Below are 21,866 nucleotides of genomic sequence, written 5' to 3' on the forward strand. Positions count from 1 at the left end.
CCTTAATAGCACCCAATTAGGGCAAATTTGGGTGATTTATGGGTGCTTTTTGTTGAAAATTGGTATACTGATGGTTAGCAAAAACAGCAAAAAAAAACAACAACAAAAAACAGCGTGGTGCATCCACGTACAAATTTTTTTTAAGCGACCCCCTAGAATCGCGGATCTTAATCTCATCATTAACTAGGGCTTCACCCGTGTTCACCTGGGTTTTAAGTCCCTTTTGTAGGGATAAGTCGGAAATGAAATTCTTATGCTTCCTTAAGCGTCTTTCTATGATTATTCCTCATATTTTCAGAAACCGACGAAAGAACAATTAGAGTATTGGACAGCCACTAACATCTTTGATGTAATTACTAGAAACCCATACCGATCATTGTACGATAGTATCATGCTGATTGCATTGGCATTGAATCAATCAATTGACGATTTACGACACTTGAATCGTCCTCGAAATTTGGAAGATTTCAATTACGAAGATGAAGAAATGACGAGAATTTTCAATTATAATGTACGTCATGTGGAATTCACTGGAATATCGGTAAGCGATATTATGGTTTTTTTACGCTACTTTGCTCATGGAAATATTTCTTATACATATGTGATGCGATCAAGCAAAATCAGTCGGAACTCGGAGATATTGATTTTGAGATATAGCCAAAGAAAGGAAATATTTGCTTTTGTTTCCTACTGTTTTAGAAACTCTTTAGTTGTTCATACCTTCGGAACTGGTTGTTCAATTTCAATGGGGTTTTCTGCAAAATACAGCTTTGTAAATGCTTTTTACTATCCTATAAGAAACTGAAAATTTTATATTTCCGAGTTCCGACTGATTTTGCTTGATCGCATCACATATCACAAGGCGGCTTTGCGTGACGAAATTGCTGTGCGTGATTTGATCCCGGATTTGACCTGGTAAAACGCTAGAGTTGTGTTGTCTCGCAAGACTTATCAGATAAAACTAAACTACATTGCATTATTCCCCTACAATCTATGTTCCCAAACATAAAGATATAACCCTTACGAAAATGCAATCACCAAAAACAGCTAGCGCAACCTTTCTGCAAGCATGTACACGCTTGCAAAACCAGCTGCGTGCATCCTGCAAGCATCAATGTGCTTGCAAGTTGTAATCGCAAAGCTGACCAACTGTTTGCAGAACTTTGCACTGAACCAAATTTGGAAGCACATCTATCAAATTGAACAGCAAAACCTCTTGCAAAGAAATTAAAGGGTATTCTGGTCTATTATCAATTTTGACAAAGGACTTGGCTAATACCTGTTCAAAACTTGATAAATCTATTTAAAATTGTATTTTTTTAAATCTTATTTCTTTTTTATTTGCTCTCTTGCATTCACATTCGCAGCCTCCTTTTTCAATGCGTAGTATGTAGCAGCCTGGTTTGAAAGGAAATAACAAACTATTTTTTTTTATAATCCATGTCTCTCTAGGGTTTGATGAAGACAAATACGACTCGTGATCGGAAGGGCCAGAAGCTGATCATATCACAATATGTTGGTATGTACCCCAGTCGAGCTAGGAAATTAATAGTTTTACTTGTATATAATTGCAACATCTCTACACCGAAATCATCCTCAACAATAACATATCAAAAAAGAAGAAAAAGGCTCCATATGGGTCAACAATTGAAAATTGCCCTGATTTGGTCAAAATGACCTCTAATAATTGATCCCTGGAAAAAATAAATAGAAATAAAAAACAGTTTGCATTATTTCGGATGTTTTGTTACATAATATGTAACATCACAAAATAGGTTTCAGTCAGCATGGTTCAAATGGCATTTACCTCTTTTGCCTGTTACCCAGGTTACACAACAGCAGAAGTATGGCTTTTCTATATTTAAAATATCGCGCGGTCCACATTTTGACTTTTTTTCTTTAACTCAAGAACTGTACGTCGGAGATAGGACAAACTATACTATTTTGTTCAACCCTTATGATGAGAGAACTGCATTGGTATAGTTTAAAACTTTACAAAAATTTACCAAAAGTCGCCACTTTACTTTTATGTCCATTAGCAGTTTTTTGACAACTTAACTTACTTATAACTTTCATCTTTGGTGTTGCTATGATGATCAGATGTTGCAATTTGGCTGGGCTAATGTATAGAGTTTATGATAAATCATGTTAGGAACTCGTTTTAATTAGTTATAAACATCACCATTTCTGAAATTTTTTGACCCTCCCAAGGGGGCCCTGAAAAAAATGACCCACAATTTTCATGTAAAAAATGACCCACAATTTTCATGTCAAAAAGGGGTCCTGAAATTTTCTAGGTCTGTAAAGGGGGGCCCCGAAAATTTTTCGCAATAAAATTTTTTGCATCAGGCTCCCCCCTACAAGTGTTTGTGAACGGTCCCTAAACGCTACCGGGAACGCTATATGAAATATTTATTTCCACAATTAACTTTTACAATGTTTAAACATATTAAAGATATATAGTCTATTATGTATATCTAAATGTCATATACTGTTATATACAATCTATATCTTTTATTTTTCCCCATTTTTCAGATCAAAGGCGTAATCTAATTCTTTCCTTCGATGAAAATGGTGAAAATTCGTCAAGGTTTGAAATTGGTATCAAATGGGCTGGTACGTACATTTTCTTATTTAACGTTTATGGTTGTTGCATGTCTTCTTAATAGATGCACTATCTACTCCTGCACATTATGACACCACATTGCATCCAATGTGACTTCAAGAAGCAAAGTTACAAGCATTTGATTAGACGAAGGTCCAGTTTTAAAAGTGACAAACTGGCCTATTCAAAACTCCACAGACTAGACATCTGGTTTGAGATTAGTGAATGGCTAATTTATGCGTTTGGCTTTAATTTAAAACAAAAGGAACAAAAGAAAACTGAAACAAAAGAACTGACAAATAACATGAAAGTTATGAAAAGTACAGAGAAGTAAAAACTGAAATAAAAACTGCTATAAATAACGCTTCATTGAAGAAACTGTGTTGTCTCTTTGTTGCGCTTGTTGGAATCTTTTTACGCCTTGTATAGACCAGTTTGTCACTTTTAAAACGGGACCTTTGTCTATCCAATTGCTTGTAACTTTACTTCTTGAGGTCACATTGGATTCAATGTGGTGTCATAATGTGCAGGATTAGTGCATCTATTAAAAAACCAAATTTATCCCAATATTGTTCAGTTTGGAAATTGTGATTATTTTTCCAAGTGTAAGGATACTTTATTGGCGCAGTATAGTTTTAAAATCATAATGAATTGCATAGCTACTGCTTATCTACACCTTTTTAGCTCTATAAATCACCTGTTTGAAAAGGTCAATGGTCAAATACCTGACTAATCCAGACGAGATAAACGTTGGCTGGTAAGTTCTGAACAAAATACTAAGTAGCTAAGTAGCTTTACATTTAACAAATTTCTACAATAGTGTACTAGTATTTTATTATTTTCTAATTGTTCCAGGTAATTTTATACCAGTTGATGGCAAAACATATCGCAATGAAATTGTTCTCATTGGATCATGGAATCGAATAGTTATATTAACGCTGACATCATTTGGCATTGTGCTGGCACTTGTATTTCTATTTATAAATATCAGATACAGAAAAGAAAGGTACGAATACAATAAAACATCACAATTTACGACTGCTCACTTATGATTTTGACCCGTAGCTGTGAGAGTAACTGATAGCGATGCTATTTGAACCCTGACTTTTTGACATGTTCCCGTCATATCGAGGATTCTTTTTACCACTTTTAAGCCCAATTGGGAATACTGACCCTATATGATCTTCGCCCTCAATTGACCTCGGTTTGATTTTGTTCATGCTTCCATGATATGGAGAACTACTCTCACCAAGTTTAAGCCAAATTAGGCAAAGTTTAAAATGTAGCCCGTGGATGACCTTTGACCTCGGATGACCTAGATTATATTTTTACGTGTTCCCCTTATATCAAAGATTCATCCACCCACCAAGTTTGAGCCCGATCGAACAAAGTTTGAAATTTGAACCCTCCGTAATGACCTTTGGCGCATAATATTCCCCTCCTCTCAAGGATTCCACCCACCAAATTTGAGCCCGATCGGACAAAGTTTGAAATTTTGACCTTTGACCTTGACCTCCGATGACCTTCAGAACCACCCGGTCAACATGCTTTTCCCGATACCTATCCATATCCGAAATATCGGATCGATGCGTCGAAGCACGGCGAAATGCATAGCCGGACACACAGACAGCCGGACACACAGACTTCGCTCATTATTTTAGTATAGTAGATATTGATGTACAAATCAAACGATTTTTCATTCTTTCTTTGTTTATTTTAGAGCAATAAAAATGACCAGTCCGATTATGAATACCTTCATGTTGACTGGTGGTATCTTAATGTATGCTTCAGTAATTCTTTCTGCCGTTGAGAACTCGATAAAAAGATTTCAAACACCCTTAACGTGTTATGTAAGTACCAATTCATCAACTTGAAAAAAGCCTTAATGTACGATTTCCGTCAAATTTTGATTTTGTTATTCTTTATTCAAAATGTTGAAATAATATAAGTAATAACTGACGGGAAGAGTTGCTGTCCATTTTAGGTTGAAATAACAAGGTAAAGTGAAAGAAACCCCACTGGTTATTTTGGCCATTTAACACGCAGTTCTATGAGAGGACATATTGTCATAACTCTTAAATTATGATAATATGTCGCTCTATTGACCTACGAACACAACAAATTTGGCCGATTCCATTTAGACGCAAGTTGGGAAACATTACAAATATGCAAAAAAAAATCACGTTTGAAAAAAAATAACCAATTTTATATTATAAGATCGTACATTATGGCTTTAAAGGAAAAGTTCGTGTGCACCAACCAAAAGTTAGAAGTCGTAACGTTTCAAACTCATCTAAAGTTGGTAATATTCTTTAAAACTATGCATAAAAAGCATGACTGGAAATTATGAAGTATATACACCAATCTCTAACGAGACCGTGGATTGGTTCAAATCTTTGATTTACAAATTGTAACTCACAGACAAAGATAAATCGGATCCTTTTGTAATCCGTTGTAATTTCATTCAACTTATTTGGCCAATTTAAATTAAAATGTTTGTAAATAGCGCCCTCAATTTGTTTATAGAATAAAAATTACCACAAAAAAGCAGAAAAGGTAAATTTGATATAGAAACGATAATCTATGTTAAAAATAGCTATTATTGGGATAACTGTTGGTATGGTCCAGGTCTAGAATTGAACATTTTATAATGTTTTGTTAGAAAAATTAATAAAGGATCACATCAAACAACCGTGCAAGATGGAGAGATGAATTTGGGAGGCAAACACAAAACGTTTTTCACATTATTCGCAAAAGGTTAGCAAATATTGACAGAAAACGTTTAAATGTCGGGTTATATAAATTAAGGATATATAAAGCGTATAACGCAAACATTCAACACTATAATGTTATTTAAATGTTGACAAGATATTTTTTTCAACATTTTGGAAAAATGTTTGTAAAATTATTGTACAATAACATTTTGGCAACATTTAAAAAATGTTTTTGTAGCATTTTTTCATATACAACGTTTTAAAACGTTTTCATGACCTTTGTATAACCCGACATTTTAATGTTATTAAAATGTTTTCACCAAAACCAAAACCTTAAATATAACCAGTTTGTGTTTGCTGGGATTGTCTTGTTGTTCATTTTTATAGATACTATGTTTTCCTTGAGAAGACATAATGCTACAACAAAATGTTCTTTTCATCGCCTTTGTGTCTTGTATTTTGTCCTTTTTGTCACTTAATTGTTCATAGGTACATTACATATGTACTTCAGTTGGATTTACCCTAGGAATGGGGACGCTCTGTTTGAAAACCTACCGTGTATATGCCATATTTAAAAACTCTAACAAAGGCGTGAAGGTAAGCCACCCCTATGCGTAATAAAAATTCCTTTAAAAAAGGAATGTGGCGCCCAATGTGAGCTGGACGGGATATGGTGAATTCCATGGTGATTAGATTTGGTATTATAATGATTTTTTTAGGGAAGAGTAGAAGATGAACAAATACGAGAGAAATGCTTCACGGAATGAAGCTTTCGTGTCAATTTGCGATTATGTGGGGTCGGAGTTCTGTTTTGGGAGCCTATTGTAGTGAGGATATTGCTTTGGATATTGAATATTGTTGAATTTCGTTATGCAGGGCCTAGGGTATATGATGGATAACTAGAAGACACAAATAAGTAAGCTTCCCCCTAGTCATTTATACACTCATTCTTGTCACACGACGAATTTCGACAAAGTCATGTAAACGTAATTTCGTTTTTCACCCGACCTCCGTCCAGAAACAATCCTGAAATGTTGAAAACTTGGGGTCGGCGCACTCATGCCAGTTTATCCTAAGGTATACTCTGTGTCTTTTGTAGCTAACCATGTGGCTAAGAGAGGCTAGGAAATACTTAAACTAATACAAAACAATCATACCCTCCTTTCATATCAAACAATACCAAGAAATTGACAGGCCTGTTAAATCAAGGGTAAGATCGATCGTTATTCTTCATGAAACGGCACAGCCCATTTTTATGTTATTAATTCTGCTAAAATTAATTAATAAATAACAAAATTACGTCATAGAACTCTATTTTAAACAGACAAAATAGCCAGTGGGGTTTCTTTCACTTAACCTTGCTAGGAACCCTTCCCAGCAGTTAGGCATTACAATGAATATTATTTTTGCAAATACACTTCTGACCTTCAACACAGTCATGTCTTCCGAATGTATTCCTTTCTCTGCAGACCAGAACTGATTTTCATTAATTAATGTTTTTTTTATCAGAGATAGTCACCACAAAGATACTGAGCTTCTAATATCTTTGGTCACAATCAGTTAGCAGTCGATTCAAGCACATAAAGTCATAAACCAATTAGTGATTTCATGATTGGTCAGTGGTTGTGTTGGTCAACTATAATTAATTGGTGTTGGTTTAAGGATTAGGTGCACCGCGTGCAATCACTATGGACCACAATGACTAATTCCAGTGGCATATTATCAATAACCTCAATTAAACAATCATAGTGCAAAATTTGACCTTAAGTTGCAAAGTATGAGTTTTTGTACTCACATTTTCAAAGGTCATTCAATGAATGCACAAATGTATTGGGGTTAAAGAACTGTGCCCTGATAGATGAGCATGTTGTAGATTCTTCACACTGTAAACAACTAGTTCATGTGCAAACATGTTCAAAACATACATAATTAGAATGGTCAAATGTCACCGTCTATCGGGTTCTAAGAGGCGGTAAACTGGTTTAAACCATACAAAGGTCACGGGTTATTTGGTGTTTTTATAAGTCCATTAATTTTGTATTTTAAACAAAGAATATACACACATCATTTTATCCCGTGCATATCAGAAAACAATAATAAAATAAAATCCTAGCATATTGTGGTTTTATTTCTGAGCTGGGCATAATTTTAGCAAAACAATTAAGGAGTAAATCTAGCAAGAGTGAAATTAGAAGCTTTTCACAAAGTACATGCCTATATGTGGCCCCTCCGTAGAGGGCGCCACAAAAAGGAAGTCAAACCTCCCAAACGAATGGGAATATAGACGAATCCAACGAGCCAAGTCATAGTCAGAATTTGGTCGGCCATGACGGGTCCCCGCATGCACCAAACTGGTGTAGTGACTGCCTAATTGGGTGGATTAAAGCCGCTTAAAACTCGATGTTAGATTCTTTTGTGTTGTGCACTGTCATTATTCTTTTGTCTACGTGTAACACAGGTGATAGAATGCAGTTTAAAATACCCTCCAAGGCCGCATCATTTCACATTTTAGGTGAGGTGGAGCCGACGGGGACCCAACTTTGGCAGCCATTGAGGTGCAGGAATGCGTGAAATTGTATTCGTCTACAGAGGCCCTGCATCAATTTATCGATTGGCTCCAAACAAAGGATTTTGAAGTCCATTCAATCAAATGTTGTCATCAACCTATTTGATCGTAGTGCAGGGTTATGTGTGTGAGACGAACTGTCACGGTAGATTGCAATCATGCTTTTGTTGAATGCATTTGAGTAGTCCGCCATACCCTCCAAGGCCGCATCATTTCACATTTTAGGTGAGGTGGAGCCGACGGGGACCCAACTTTGGCAGCCATTGAGGTGCAGGAATGCGTGAAATTGTATTCGTCTACAGAGGCCCTGCATCAATTTATCGATTGGCTCCAAACAAAGGATTTTGAAGTCCATTCAATCAAATGTTGTCATCAACCTATTTGATCGTAGTGCAGGGTTATGTGTGTGAGACGAACTGTCACGGTAGATTGCAATCATGCTTTTGTTGAATGCATTTGAGTAGTCCGCCAGTGTCGACGTCCTATACGATAAATATAAATTTAATACTCTTTTGGTGAGCGACGGGCGAGTGGTATTTCACCGAACGCAAGAAAATGAGTTCTATCTGATTGGCTAGCAATCGATCGCTTAGGTCGCTTAGTAGTCAACTACAAACTCAAAACTGAGCAATGTATTCAATTCGATTGAAATCGATATTCTATTATTGACGTATATAAAGAGAGTGATAGTGTGTCAATAATGTACATTGTATTGCACCGGATTTTACATGCATTCCTTTATGTAATTATTTTCCCAAAGAGTTGAATATGATCACAATTTTTACCCAGGATTTCAAATTTTTTACCCGCAAATTGCAGTTAAACATATCCACAGCAAAATGCCGGTCCTCACTAATTAGTGTATTTAATTTCCAGTTAGTGTATGTAAGATAAAACCTGTGATGACAACAAATAACATTTTCACAATACTGATACTGATATGGTAGGCCGCAACCGCCACAAAGTGGAGCTGCTACGCGTAGCTGACTTTTTGCTCCGTGGAGCCAAATTGACCAATCATGATCATGTTAGAGTTTTTCATTACTTGGAGGTAAAACTGACCAATCAAGTACGACTTACTCATTACGTAAAGCGAATTTATTCATTAAGAATTTGCCAGACGAGCGTCACGTAGTTGCAAGATATCCTCGGTCACGAAAGTTATGATTCAAAAAGTAGTTTATGAAAACTACGAACCGACTTATTATTAAGATGGACATGCACTCATAAGAAACTCATACAGTATTGTACTTAACTATATAGCTAGGCAGAGTGGTGGTAAACCATGCACACAGTTCTGCGATCTGCGGTGTATCGCCGGGAGCTAATTTGTATAACTTGCGCAGTGTGGCCTGCGGAATTCGACCTTCAGCAAACTGCAAACCAGTTTGGATTTACTTTATATACTAGTAGTAGGCCATACATACTGTAGTTACTGTCCGTTTTCCAATACACAATACTCAGTGCGCTCGCCATTGACGCGTGACCTCTACAAATAGTGTATGTTAGAAGTATAGGCCATTGCCTAGTTGACGTCACTGTGTAAAAAATAACCGGCCAATATTTAAAGTATTCTCTGAAATTCTAGAAAATATAGTTTTGTAACATGTCCTAAATTTTTAGCTAATTTAGGTGTTTGGAAATATTGGTACGGTACTTTTGTGTTTTAGGAAGGATATGTAAACGACAGATAACACCAAAAAATATGAAGAAATTATTTCTAAACCGTGTTAAGTCATTAAGCTTCTCATTTTCAAGAACGCTGGTTAACAATAAGCAGACTATTGTCTCATTTCGTAAACAAAAGCGCACAGTATTGTTACCTTGCGTTCGATTTATAATCGTTCACCCAACTGAAACTATAATACCAGCTCATTGCTCATTACACAGGTAAAACAGACACAAGTGCAGTGTGTATTTAACCAGAGAAGATCTGATGTAACATAGTTGAGCTGTTTTCATTGAGTGTTATCTTGGTTTAATAGCTTTTAATGGGGTTTAAGTCCTTCAAAGGTCGTGGTGAATTCTTCTGTAGACATGACTACATCATGATTATTTTAAAGTCAACAACATTCAACAATATGATCACTGTGATAGTATGAGAGTATCAGTACCGTGGGTGTCAGTGATCCTGGCTTGACACAGTAGACAAACAAACAAACAAACAAACACGCCACACACATGACACATGCATGCAAGGTAACATTGACTATACACTAATCAAACAATGGTATTGATCCTGTACAACTGGTCGTGGTTTATTCATAATCGATTCATTTAAAATCCCCATAGTAAACATTAATTTTGGCAAGAGTTTTCTCTCTCTGGAACGAGGATGCATCCACTGGCTCCGCGTAATGAAAAGATTTAACATGATTGGTCAATTTAGCTCCGCGAAGCGAAAAGTAAGCTACGCGTAGCAGCTCCACGTTGTGGCGGTTACGGCCAGCCATATATTGATCATGCGAAAATCGTAAAACATAGAATAGAAACAGTGTGGCAGGCTCTCAAAATCTCAAATTGTATGCTTAGCCTGAGTCGCACGGCCTATCTCGAACAAAATCACCTTGCGTAGTTGTTGAAAAACGTGAGGATTCATCGTACTATCACGGCAATTTTTAACATGAAGATATAGGGACGATGACGGTGTGCCATATTTACGGAATGATACGTCATCATATGTGGTACAACAGTATATACCGAGATAACAACAGTACAAAAATAAAATACTCTTATTTAAATCCTTACATTCAATCTAAGGGATGAAATCAAAACTCGACCGGTGGTTGCGTTTGACCACCGGTTCCGTCCGGTTTCAATTGTTTAGAAAATAAAACCGGGCGGAACCTGATAGTACCGGCGGTCAACCGCCGGTCAAATTTTGATTTCATTCTAAAAGCATTGAACGACCAGAACTCATAAGCATTATAGAGGAATCATATCTTACCCCACCACCGTCGTTTTGCAAACCGTCACATTCTTATAACGTATTCTAACGTGATTGTCTCTGATACTTTCTTTGCGAATAGATAAATCTTACAGACCGAGTTCTAGTGCGGTGTGTGTTTGCTTTAGCTGCAATTGATCTCGCAATGATATGCGTTTGGATTTTAGTGGACCCTTTGTTTATACTCGACATGGGACTTGAAGCACAGGTATCCATATGATCAATACTTCTTCGTTTAATATGACTGATGTCAAGCATATCCCTTTCTCTACCGATAAATTGATATAACTATAAACCGTCCCTTTGTATTACACTGACTGTAGATGGCGACTATCGATTTATCATGGTCGCTACCCGCGATTGGCGATTCGAATATGGTACTTCACGTGTTATAATCATGATATTTATAGGGCCGGTTTATAGTTCCGGTTATCTGGTATTCGTCAGTATACGGATATGTTCATAACTCGTCGGCTGTATTCCATAGTGGCGTTTAGTGATTTTTGGTCATTTTTTTGAAAATGGCACATATGTTTTAATGATGCTCTCTTTCATTTTTCTCAGTCTAATCTGTCAAAATTAGCTAATTTTCTAAATGTGGGGTAGAGTTACAAAGTGAAATTTTGTGCTTTCCATATAGTGGCGTACCGACTATACGCCACTTTTTATACACATTTTATACTTAAGAAATGTCAGCAAAAATTTTTTTTTTAAATGTCATAGTGGCATACACCTCGCTACGTGTCATAGTGACGTATCGGACCTTTACGCCACTATGGAATGAAACTGACGAAAAGTAACGCCATAGGGATTACACGGCGATCGAGTCGAGGTGGTGTAAGGTTAACGTTAGGTTAGGGTATTGCGTTTTGCGTGTTTTCCATATTGACGTATAGTTGTGTACTTCTTGTTTTCAGTTTGCCAGCAATATTATGTATTTATTTCTTTTGAAAAATATATGAAAATTAAATTTATTTAGTTTACTACAGATATTTCACATCATTTACAAAATATGATGAATGTCTGATTTACACAACTCTATTTTAAATTGGCATTTCTTCAAACCCGATTTTCTGGAAAAGTTGTTTATTCGCGGTGCCCTCTATACGTCACTATGTAAATACAGCCGACGAATTTATTTGTATTTCATATCTTTCTATTTCCAGTTTGACACCACAGAACCTGAAAAAGAAATATACACTATACCAGTGTTGCGACAATGCCAATCCACATACAAAGCCCACTTTGTGGTTTTCTTGGTGTTAACGAAGGTTTTGTTGCTGGTTGTCGGAGTGTTTTTGGCCGGGAAAACGCGTAACGTGCATTATGCAGCTTTAAATGATAGTAAGAATATCTTGTATAACGTTGTAATCCACAATTGTTTTCAAAATTTATGCACTATAATTATGCTAATATCATTAAGCTGATTAATTATAAGAAGATAAATGAATAAAACATGAACTGATGATAACACTACAAACAACAGTATAAATAAGTGTTACAATCAGAGTCATTTCAGAGAGAAGAAATGAAATAGAAGAAGAAGAAACCAAAGAAGAAGATGCAAGGATGTGTAGAAGAAGAAACGGAAGAGAATGAAACGGAAGAGAATGATGAAGGAGGTGGATGCGATAAAAGAAGATGATTAATAGAAAGTTTCTCTCTAATTAGGCAAACACATCGGCGCCTCGGTGTATCTCATTGCTATTGTGGCTGTCGTAACCGTTGCAGTTTTCGCCATTTCGTCGCAAAACCTTAACACTCAGTTTACGTTTATTGGATTGGCGATGGTCATTACAACATCTATTGTATTATGTATACTCTTTCTGCCAAAGGTAAAACCACTTAGGGTTATAATGAAAGACAGAAATAAAGAGACTAGTTTGCGTCTGACGTCTTCTGTCAATCAAATTCGAGCACGGTTTGTTTACAAGTGTCGAGATGAAATGAGTTGCTGAACACGGCGGTAAAACCGGGCGCCTAATTGTTAATTTTGCACCTTCAAACATACAAACCATCTCAAAAGTTAGGTGTTAATAGTAGGAAACTTGCTTTCGCGAAGACACCATGTCAACAATGTCTAGAAAAGTTGCTTTTTGCGTTGTAAAAGTATATACATAATTTTTCGCCATTAAATACTATTCCTTTTCTCTGATCGGCACCAGATAAATCGACCTTCCTTGTACGCGCTATTAACCAATCAAGGATTGTTGAGAATTTGATTGACAGTGACGTCAGACGCAAACTAGTCTCTTTTTTTTTATCTCTGTCTTCAATTATAGGCAAAATATTTGTGCTATTAAAGACGTTACCCTCAAATCTAGCTGAAAATTAGTTATTTCAACCAATTTGGACTTTAATTATAGGAGCTCTTCCACACATTTTTTCCTTGTTGAACTTAGTTCGAATAACAAAATTTTCCTCAATGTTGTAGTTTCCAAGAGCGCATGAAAATATACTTAAAGTTGACATGATATTTTTCAGATTTTCATCTTCTGGAAATATCATCATACAAACTTCAGGCGTGAATCTGTGACAAACACCGGATCTTCACAGGTTAGAGTGGAGAGTTTTAAAACAACAGGAAACAAGTACATGTATCGGCATTCTTCTCTTTCGTCGTTGCTTCTCAAGGTAAATAGATTAAAGACAAAGAATAAACAACAACAAAATTGATTTGTAAACAAATAACATGAACCTAAGTATAGATTTTACAATGAGACAGGGGTCAATGTTATGGTGAGGATGACAAGACCTCTGACATGTCGTCTACACTCTTAGAACATTGGTTAACAATTTTAACCAACTATGTATTCACAGGTAAACAGCCCAACAGTTGGATATATTGTTAACCAACCTGGGTTAGTTAACAATATAACTACAGGTCGGTTAAAAACATTAACAACTACTGGTTAACATTACGGTAACCAACCAGTTGGGCAAAGCATGTTGGGCAAAATACAACCAATAGTTGGTTGAACACAATATATGGAAAGTTCATTTCACTGTTTATATTTTAACCAATATGTTGGTAAGTTTAGACTCAGGTTAAATGAGTACACAATGAACTACAATTGGAGACGTTTGTATGTAGTAAATTATAAGTATATCATTCAATCGGGTATAACGCTTAGTTTAAGTGTGTGCGAGGCCGAGACTGCGATCAAGACTTACGATGATTTATCAGCGGCAGCTCTACCACCAGATCCATTTTTTATCCAATGTTCTGAGAGTGTAGTGCGATTTTCGTTCAAATTCACCGCCACTCGATAATTTTTTCTATAAAGAGCGCAATAAATATGTCCGTTTTTGTGGAACAAGTTATATTACATTCTCCCTCTGTTTTTGTTACAGAAGAGGCAAGCATTAGACGCTCTGATGGCTCAACTTGATAATGATGCGTACCTACATGAAGGAAACGATACGTTATAAAGACGACCTACACCACGCATAAAAAAAGTGTTTTTCTCTTTACGATTACATTTTAAATATAGAGCAAATCAAAGAAATTGTAGAAAATGTACATACACAATATACATAGGGATTACACGGCGATCGAGTCGAGGTGGTGTAAGGTTAACGTTAGGTTAGGGTATTGCGTTTTGCGTGTTTTCCATATTGACGTATAGTTTTGTACTTCTTGTTTTCAGTTTGCCAGCAATATTATGTATTTATTTCTTTTGAAAAATATATGAAAATTAAATTTATTTAGTTTACTACAGATATTTCACATCATTTACAAAATATGATGAATGTCTGATTTACACAACTCTATTTTAAATTGGCATTTCTTCAAACCCGATTTTCTGGAAAAGTTGTTTATTCGCGGTGCCCCTCTATACGTCACTATGTAAATACAGCCGACGAATTTATTTGTATTTCATATCTTTCTATTTCCAGTTTGACACCACAGAACCTGAAAAAGAAATATACACTATACCAGTGTTGCGACAATGCCAATCCACATACAAAGCCCACTTTGTGGTTTTCTTGGTGTTAACGAAGGTTTTGTTGCTGGTTGTCGGAGTGTTTTTGGCCTGGAAAACGCGTAACGTGCATTATGCAGCTTTAAATGATAGTAAGAATATCTTGTATAACGTTGTAATCCACAATTGTTTTCAAAATTTATGCACTATAATTATGCTAATATCATTAAGCTGATTAATTATAAGAAGATAAATGAATAAAACATGAACTGATGATAACACTACAAACAACAGTATAAATAAGTGTTACAATCAGAGTCATTTCAGAGAGAAGAAATGAAATAGAAGAAGAAGAAACCAAAGAAGAAGATGCAAGGATGTGTAGAAGAAGAAACGGAAGAGAATGAAACGGAAGAGAATGATGAAGGAGGTGGATGCGATAAAAGAAGATGATTAATAGAAAGTTTCTCTCTAATTAGGCAAACACATCGGCGCCTCGGTGTATCTCATTGCTATTGTGGCTGTCGTAACCGTTGCAGTTTTCGCCATTTCGTCGCAAAACCTTAACACTCTCAGTTTACGTTTATTGGATTGGCGATGGTCATTACAACATCTATTGTATTATGTATACTCTTTCTGCCAAAGGTAAAACCACTTAGGGTTATAATGAAAGACAGAAATAAAGAGACTAGTTTGCGTCTGACGTCTTCTGTCAATCAAATTCGAGCACGGTTTGTTTACAAGTGTCGAGATGAAATGAGTTGCTGAACACGGCGGTAAAACCGGGCGCCTAATTGTTAATTTTGCACCTTCAAACATACAAACCATCTCAAAAGTTAGGTGTTAATAGTAGGAAACTTGCTTTCGCGAAGACACCATGTCAACAATGTCTAGAAAAGTTGCTTTTTGCGTTGTAAAAGTATATACATAATTTTTCGCCATTAAATACTATTCCTTTTCTCTGATCGGCACCAGATAAATCGACCTTCCTTGTACGCGCTATTAACCAATCAAGGATTGTTGAGAATTTGATTGACAGTGACGTCAGACGCAAACTAGTCTCTTTTTTTTTTTTTTTATCTCTGTCTTCAATTATAGGCAAAATATTTGTGCTATTAAAGACGTTACCCTCAAATCTAGCTGAAAATTAGTTATTTCAACCAATTTGGACTTTAATTATAGGAGCTCTTCCACACATTTTTTCCTTGTTGAACTTAGTTCGAATAACAAAATTTTCCTCAATGTTGTAGTTTCCAAGAGCGCATGAAAATATACTTAAAGTTGACATGATATTTTTCAGATTTTCATCTTCTGGAAATATCATCATACAAACTTCAGGCGTGAATCTGTGACAAACACCGGATCTTCACAGGTTAGAGTGGAGAGTTTTAAAACAACAGGAAACAAGTACATGTATCGGCATTCTTCTCTTTCGTCGTTGCTTCTCAAGGTAAATAGATTAAAGACAAAGAATAAACAACAACAAAATTGATTTGTAAACAAATAACATGAACCTAAGTATAGATTTTACAATGAGACAGGGGTCAATGTTATGGTGAGGATGACAAGACCTCTGACATGTCGTCTACACTCTTAGAACATTGGTTAACAATTTTAACCAACTATGTATTCACAGGTAAACAGCCCAACAGTTGATATATTGTTAACCAACCTGGGTTAGTTAACAATATAACTACAGGTCGGTTAAAAACATTAACAACTACTGGTTAACATTACGGTAACCAACCAGTTGGGCAAAGCATGTTGGGCAAAATACAACCAATAGTTGGTTGAACACAATATATGGAAAGTTCATTTCACTGTTTATATTTTAACCAATATGTTGGTAAGTTTAGACTCAGGTTAAATGAGTACACAATGAACTACAATTGGAGACGTTTGTATGTAGTAAATTATAAGTATATCATTCAATCGGGTATAACGCTTAGTTTAAGTGTGTGCGAGGCCGAGACTGCGATCAAGACTTACGATGATTTATCAGCGGCAGCTCTACCACCAGATCCATTTTTTATCCAATGTTCTGAGAGTGTAGTGCGATTTTCGTTCAAATTCACCGCCACTCGATAATTTTTTCTATAAAGAGCGCAATAAATATGTCCGTTTTTGTGGAACAAGTTATATTACATTCTCCCTCTGTTTTTGTTACAGAAGAGGCAAGCATTAGACGCTCTGATGGCTCAACTTGATAATGATGCGTACCTACATGAAGGAAACGATACGTTATAAAGACGACCTACACCACGCATAAAAAAAGTGTTTTTCTCTTTACGATTACATTTTAAATATAGAGCAAATCAAAGAAATTGTAGAAAATGTACATACACAATAATCAAATATAATCACTCTTTAACTATTTAGTACTTAGCCAGCATTCTTCTTCTTGGTGATCATAAAGTTCTTGCAATGTTCTGGACGACTGATGTAATATATCCTTATTCACTTGTCCTGCGAAAATCAGCGAAGTCCAGTGAACACTTGCGTTTATAAATATCCTCGCGTATGAAATCCTCACACACAAATGGCGTTGCTTTCTCCAAACCGTTATCTCCTTGCGCTGCTTTCTCCAAACTTGGTGCTATTTTCACCTTTCACTCAATATCTTCAGGAAGCAGGACTGCCATGCAGTTGTCCCCACTTATTTTGACAGCTGTGTTGTATCAAAAACCATAGATCATCATATTAGGATAATCTATGCATGAACCAGACTTCAGCGAGTCGACAGAAGAATTTATATTCCTTTCTTGTATGAAGTACGTTCTTTGACGTATTCTAGATCTTCTCCGACAACACTGGCAGGTCGTAGTGCATTGACTACTTAAACTAATTCTGGTTCGCAATTTCCTTTCTTTGAAGGAATTGGATTGTAAGCATATTAGTTAGCTAGCCCAGATCAACACTATAAACTGTGTATGATTGTGTTTACATTTTCTTATATACCAAGCAGGGGGAAATCCCAAATATTAATAGCCAAATGTGATCTTGGAAATTCCCAATTATAACATTAACCTTTCTCATTATATCACTTCCTTATTTTAGGGGAATTCCATTACATCATTTTCACTTTACAATCTCAAGGGACTTTCCAATTGTGCAACACACTGAAAAGGGGAAGTCCCAGCTATCCATTCAATTTGCTGAGAGGGGAATCCCTAAAATGTGTCATGACATAGATTTTAATTGTAAACAAAGATAATCAAATTAAATTACTCAGGGCACATCACAAGAAGAGAACGTTAATGGCTGAGCACTCGAGCACATGCTTAAAGGCCCATTCACAGCAAGACACTGATAACGCCGATGCAATTCCTAAGTCGGGATATATCTGCGTTACAATGTTTGGTTTTAGGACTTTGACCTGACATTAATATCATACGAAATCATTAACAGATATTTTAACAATAAATGGCCTCATTCTTTGTGTGACCCTTAAGGGTATCCGTAGGGAGAACACTTTGTTTTACGGCCAGGTCTGGCCAGGTGCATGTTTGTTCGCAGTCTACAGGTGTAACTAGGTTGTTGTATATTCTATAATTTTCCTGGTGTGTTAACTGTGATTACATCTAGACACCAGTTTATTTTTTATTTGAACGGGACCCTAATTTAATGAGAAAAACACCGAAAAAGAGATGCCCGGCAAAAGCCGATTTGCAGACAATTTTGTAGCTACAGACAGCTCGTATTCCATATAACAACTACGGAAACCAATCAGTGCCAGAAGTGTTGATTTATATTTCATCCACTTAGGTTTGGCTTAACCCACTAAAAGGTAAAACTTTAAGGCTGATCATTTTAATTATAAATGTAGTGTGTGTGTAAAAGTATATTTCTCAAAATGGAGGAGAGCGCCTATGACTATTGTCCGTTCTGTCTACATGGTCTATGATAATTATTTTCTTACCGAAATATATTCATTAACACAGACCACGGTTGCCAAACAAATGAGGGCAAACCGCGGGTCAAATCATTGAAAAGTCGCCCAATATTTTTTTTATCAACCGTTGGTTTCTATGAGATAAAAAACTACCAGAAGTCGCGTAAGCCAATGTTGAGAAGTCATGCAATATTTTTCTTAACCATCAATTGGTGTCTATAGGACAGGAAATTGTCGCGAGGAAAATCTTCAAAACTCATCCTATTGACCTAGGCCTATTACATCGCGGGTTTGGCAACCCTGCAATATATACAGTTATATAACATCGCACCGCATTGTGAGGTGAACGAACTGAATGTTGACATTGTATTCAGGATTTAAAACAAGAACTGTCTTTAACCAGACAAATGCGGTTGGTATAAAACATAGCGTGTGATATCATGATATCAACTTCAAAATCTAAAAACAAAAGTAAAGAAATAATTTAGGGCGAAATAAATAAACAGCGTACAGGAGGTGCTATCTTGTCAATAATGATAAGAGGAACATGAAAAAAACCAGCAGAGAGCATGCACCCCAGTAAAGAGTTAAATAAAGCAAGGAAAAATCATAATGTGCAGAAGGCCTACTTTTCGGATGATATTCACAGAAACAAAAATAAAGAACTAAAGATCTAAAAACAAAAGTAAAGAAAATGAGGGCGAAATAAATAAACAGCGTACAGCATGTGATGATAATTATACACTTCGACCAAAAATTAAAAAAATACTTAACACGCGACATAAATAAACTGCCATCTATCAAGAATGACAAGAGGAACATGAAAAAAACCACCTAATATATGAGAGCATGCACCCCAATAAAGAATTGCTTTAAAATAAAACAATGAAAAATCATGACATGTGAAATGTATGTTGATACACTTATAAATAATACTCTCAAGGGTGAAATAAAAAACACCTTATATCTACCGATATTTCCACAGTTAAACATACTCAGTGATCACTTGTACTAAAACAAAAATAAAGAAATACTTCACAAATGATAAGAGGAACACATAAAAAATAAATAAGCGAGCATGTCCCAAAAAAATTAGTAAAAGATAAAATAATGATAAAACGTACAAGAAGGGGCAAAATATTTGTCGCAAAAACTTATTAAATGCTCAAGATATTTAATGTTTGCAATTTACTCCTAGTTTATCATTTATTTATTATTTATCTAGGCTTATATATCTTTTATTTATTTATCTATTAATTTATCTATTTATCAATTTATTTCAATATCATTATTATTAAGTGCCTATTTATAATGATATTTAAATCTATCAACATTATGCTTACGTCATCCAGGAGTTATTATCCCACTTGAAATCGCCATATAAACACAAATTAATAAAGAAATACCCAATGGGTGAAATAAAAGCATGATCTATCTTTTCAAGAATGAAAAGAGGATATAAAAATATAACAGAGCATGTCCTATAAACATGATAAAGAATTATTTAAAATCGTACAAATGTGAAACATGTAATATGACATATACTTAAGGGATCTGGAATGAGCGTTTTGAGCGTTTCGACAGTATTTTTTGTGGGAAATGAGAGCACATCAGACATATCGAATTGCATTCTGAATACGAAGAATGTCTTTCTCATATCAAATAATTTTCATTTTTTGAAATTCACGATATAATGTAAATTTTATGACAAATTATTAAAATTTGATATTTTTCAAATTTTGATATATAACAGTCCTCGAAGTAAATTTTATAAATCTAATGACATATTCTTAAAGTGTATGTCGCTGGGAGGAAAAGCCGACGATCAATTGAAAATTTTGACCTTTCATATTGAAGATATGGATTTTATTTCCCCAAAAGACCTATTTTTTTTTGGGGGGAAAAATCCATATCTTCAATACGAAAGGTCAAAATTTTCAATTGATCGTCGGCCTTTCCTCCCAGCTACATAATACTTAAAGAATGTATCATTAAATTTATAAAAATTTACTTCGAGGACTGTTATATATCAAAAATATCAATTTTAATGATTTGTCATAAAATGTGTATTACATTGCGAATTTCAAAAAATCAAAATTATTTGATATCAGGACATTCTTAGTATTCAGAATGCAATTCGATATGTCTGATGTGCTCTAATGTCCCACAATAAATACTGTCCAAACGTTCATACCCCAGCCCTTAACATAAAACAAAATAAAACGGTCATGATAATATGACATTAAGGGCGAACACCACTAATGAAGCGTCTTGGTTGAAATGCACGTGAAAATTGATGTCTTTCTTTGCTCAATTTGAGGCCTTTTTGGCTCTCATAGTTGCCTGATGTACCCCATTACATTTTATTAAGAAACAAGGTAGTATAGTTTCTCTCCATTGATTTTGCAAAAGCGTCTCCAGGAGGGGGGCTCAGAGGGGCTTTCAGATTTATGCGGTGGGGGGGGGGGGCTTAATGGCTAAAATCGCCAAAAACAGCCTGATTTTACATATCCCTCTAGCGTTGGTTGTCAGTAGATTGCAGTCACTCCTCATCAAGTGTTGACAAAGACAACAGTGGTTGTTGAAACGTACACAGTAAGTGCATTTTCTTGGATCAGATACTACGAACTCTGGTTTACTAGTTTACTCTACCGATCCTGATGAATTTGTTCAATCAATAACGATATCTGGGGACCAATCACAAGCCAGATTCATTTAAAGATGCATTACATCATGACCAATTTTAGTTAGGCCAGAAATTGGCCTAACTCTCCATAGAATCCCGTGTTAAAAAGTTATCCGCAATCCAAAGTCAGTAGTCCACTTGGGAAGCTAACAAACAGAGGGCGTACGGTGACTGAAAAGATTAGATGTGAAAATTTATCAATTGTGCACAAATAATAATCAGAGTTAAAAGCTTAAATGCAATAGCCAGAAGCACAATTGGCAAGTGGAGTACGGAGAAGTCTAGCTACACCCTGGAAGGGAAAAAAACAGTATTTGAAACGAGGAAATGTGCAATATGACTTAATGTAATACATTAGAAAAGGCTTAAAAGGCAACTATTAGGCCCTGATTCATATTTAATCATCATTTAGGCCTGTAAATTAGATTGTCTGTGTAAATTTTGCAGGATCCGACTTTTTATGACGACTTTCAAAATGTGTTACATTTCAGAAACACCAAGCTGTTTGTGAGGTGGCGTTAGCTGTATGG

General features: G+C 35.7%; 1 protein-coding gene across 1 annotated transcript; it reads left to right on the top strand.

Moving 5' to 3' along the window:
- The first annotated feature begins 391 nt into the window (after positions 1 to 391).
- LOC140157987 (gamma-aminobutyric acid type B receptor subunit 2-like) lies at positions 392 to 13,167 on the top strand. Its single transcript, XM_072181236.1, has 10 exons — positions 392 to 541; positions 1,453 to 1,519; positions 2,536 to 2,616; positions 3,461 to 3,611; positions 4,326 to 4,395; positions 5,809 to 5,916; positions 10,915 to 11,040; positions 11,999 to 12,176; positions 12,504 to 12,647; positions 13,115 to 13,167. Exons 1-10 carry the CDS (start codon positions 392 to 394, stop codon positions 13,165 to 13,167), a joined length of 1,128 nt encoding a protein of 375 aa, XP_072037337.1.
- Positions 13,168 to 21,866: the final 8,699 nt, after the last annotated feature.

The sequence above is a fragment of the Amphiura filiformis genome, chromosome 7 (genome assembly GCF_039555335.1).
Source record: "Amphiura filiformis chromosome 7, Afil_fr2py, whole genome shotgun sequence".
Classification (NCBI taxonomy): domain Eukaryota; kingdom Metazoa; phylum Echinodermata; class Ophiuroidea; order Amphilepidida; family Amphiuridae; genus Amphiura; species Amphiura filiformis.

Excerpts from the sequence above, each read along its gene's own strand:
- LOC140157987 (XM_072181236.1), top strand. The coding sequence starts at position 392 with ATGCTGATTGCATTGGCATTGAATCAATCAATTGACGATTTACGACAC. Across the intron at positions 4,396-5,808 it reads GTATCTTAATGTATGCTTCA|GTACATTACATATGTACTTC; the intron begins GTAATTCTTTCT and ends AATTGTTCATAG. Across the intron at positions 11,041-11,998 it reads ACATGGGACTTGAAGCACAG|TTTGACACCACAGAACCTGA; the intron begins GTATCCATATGA and ends TTCTATTTCCAG.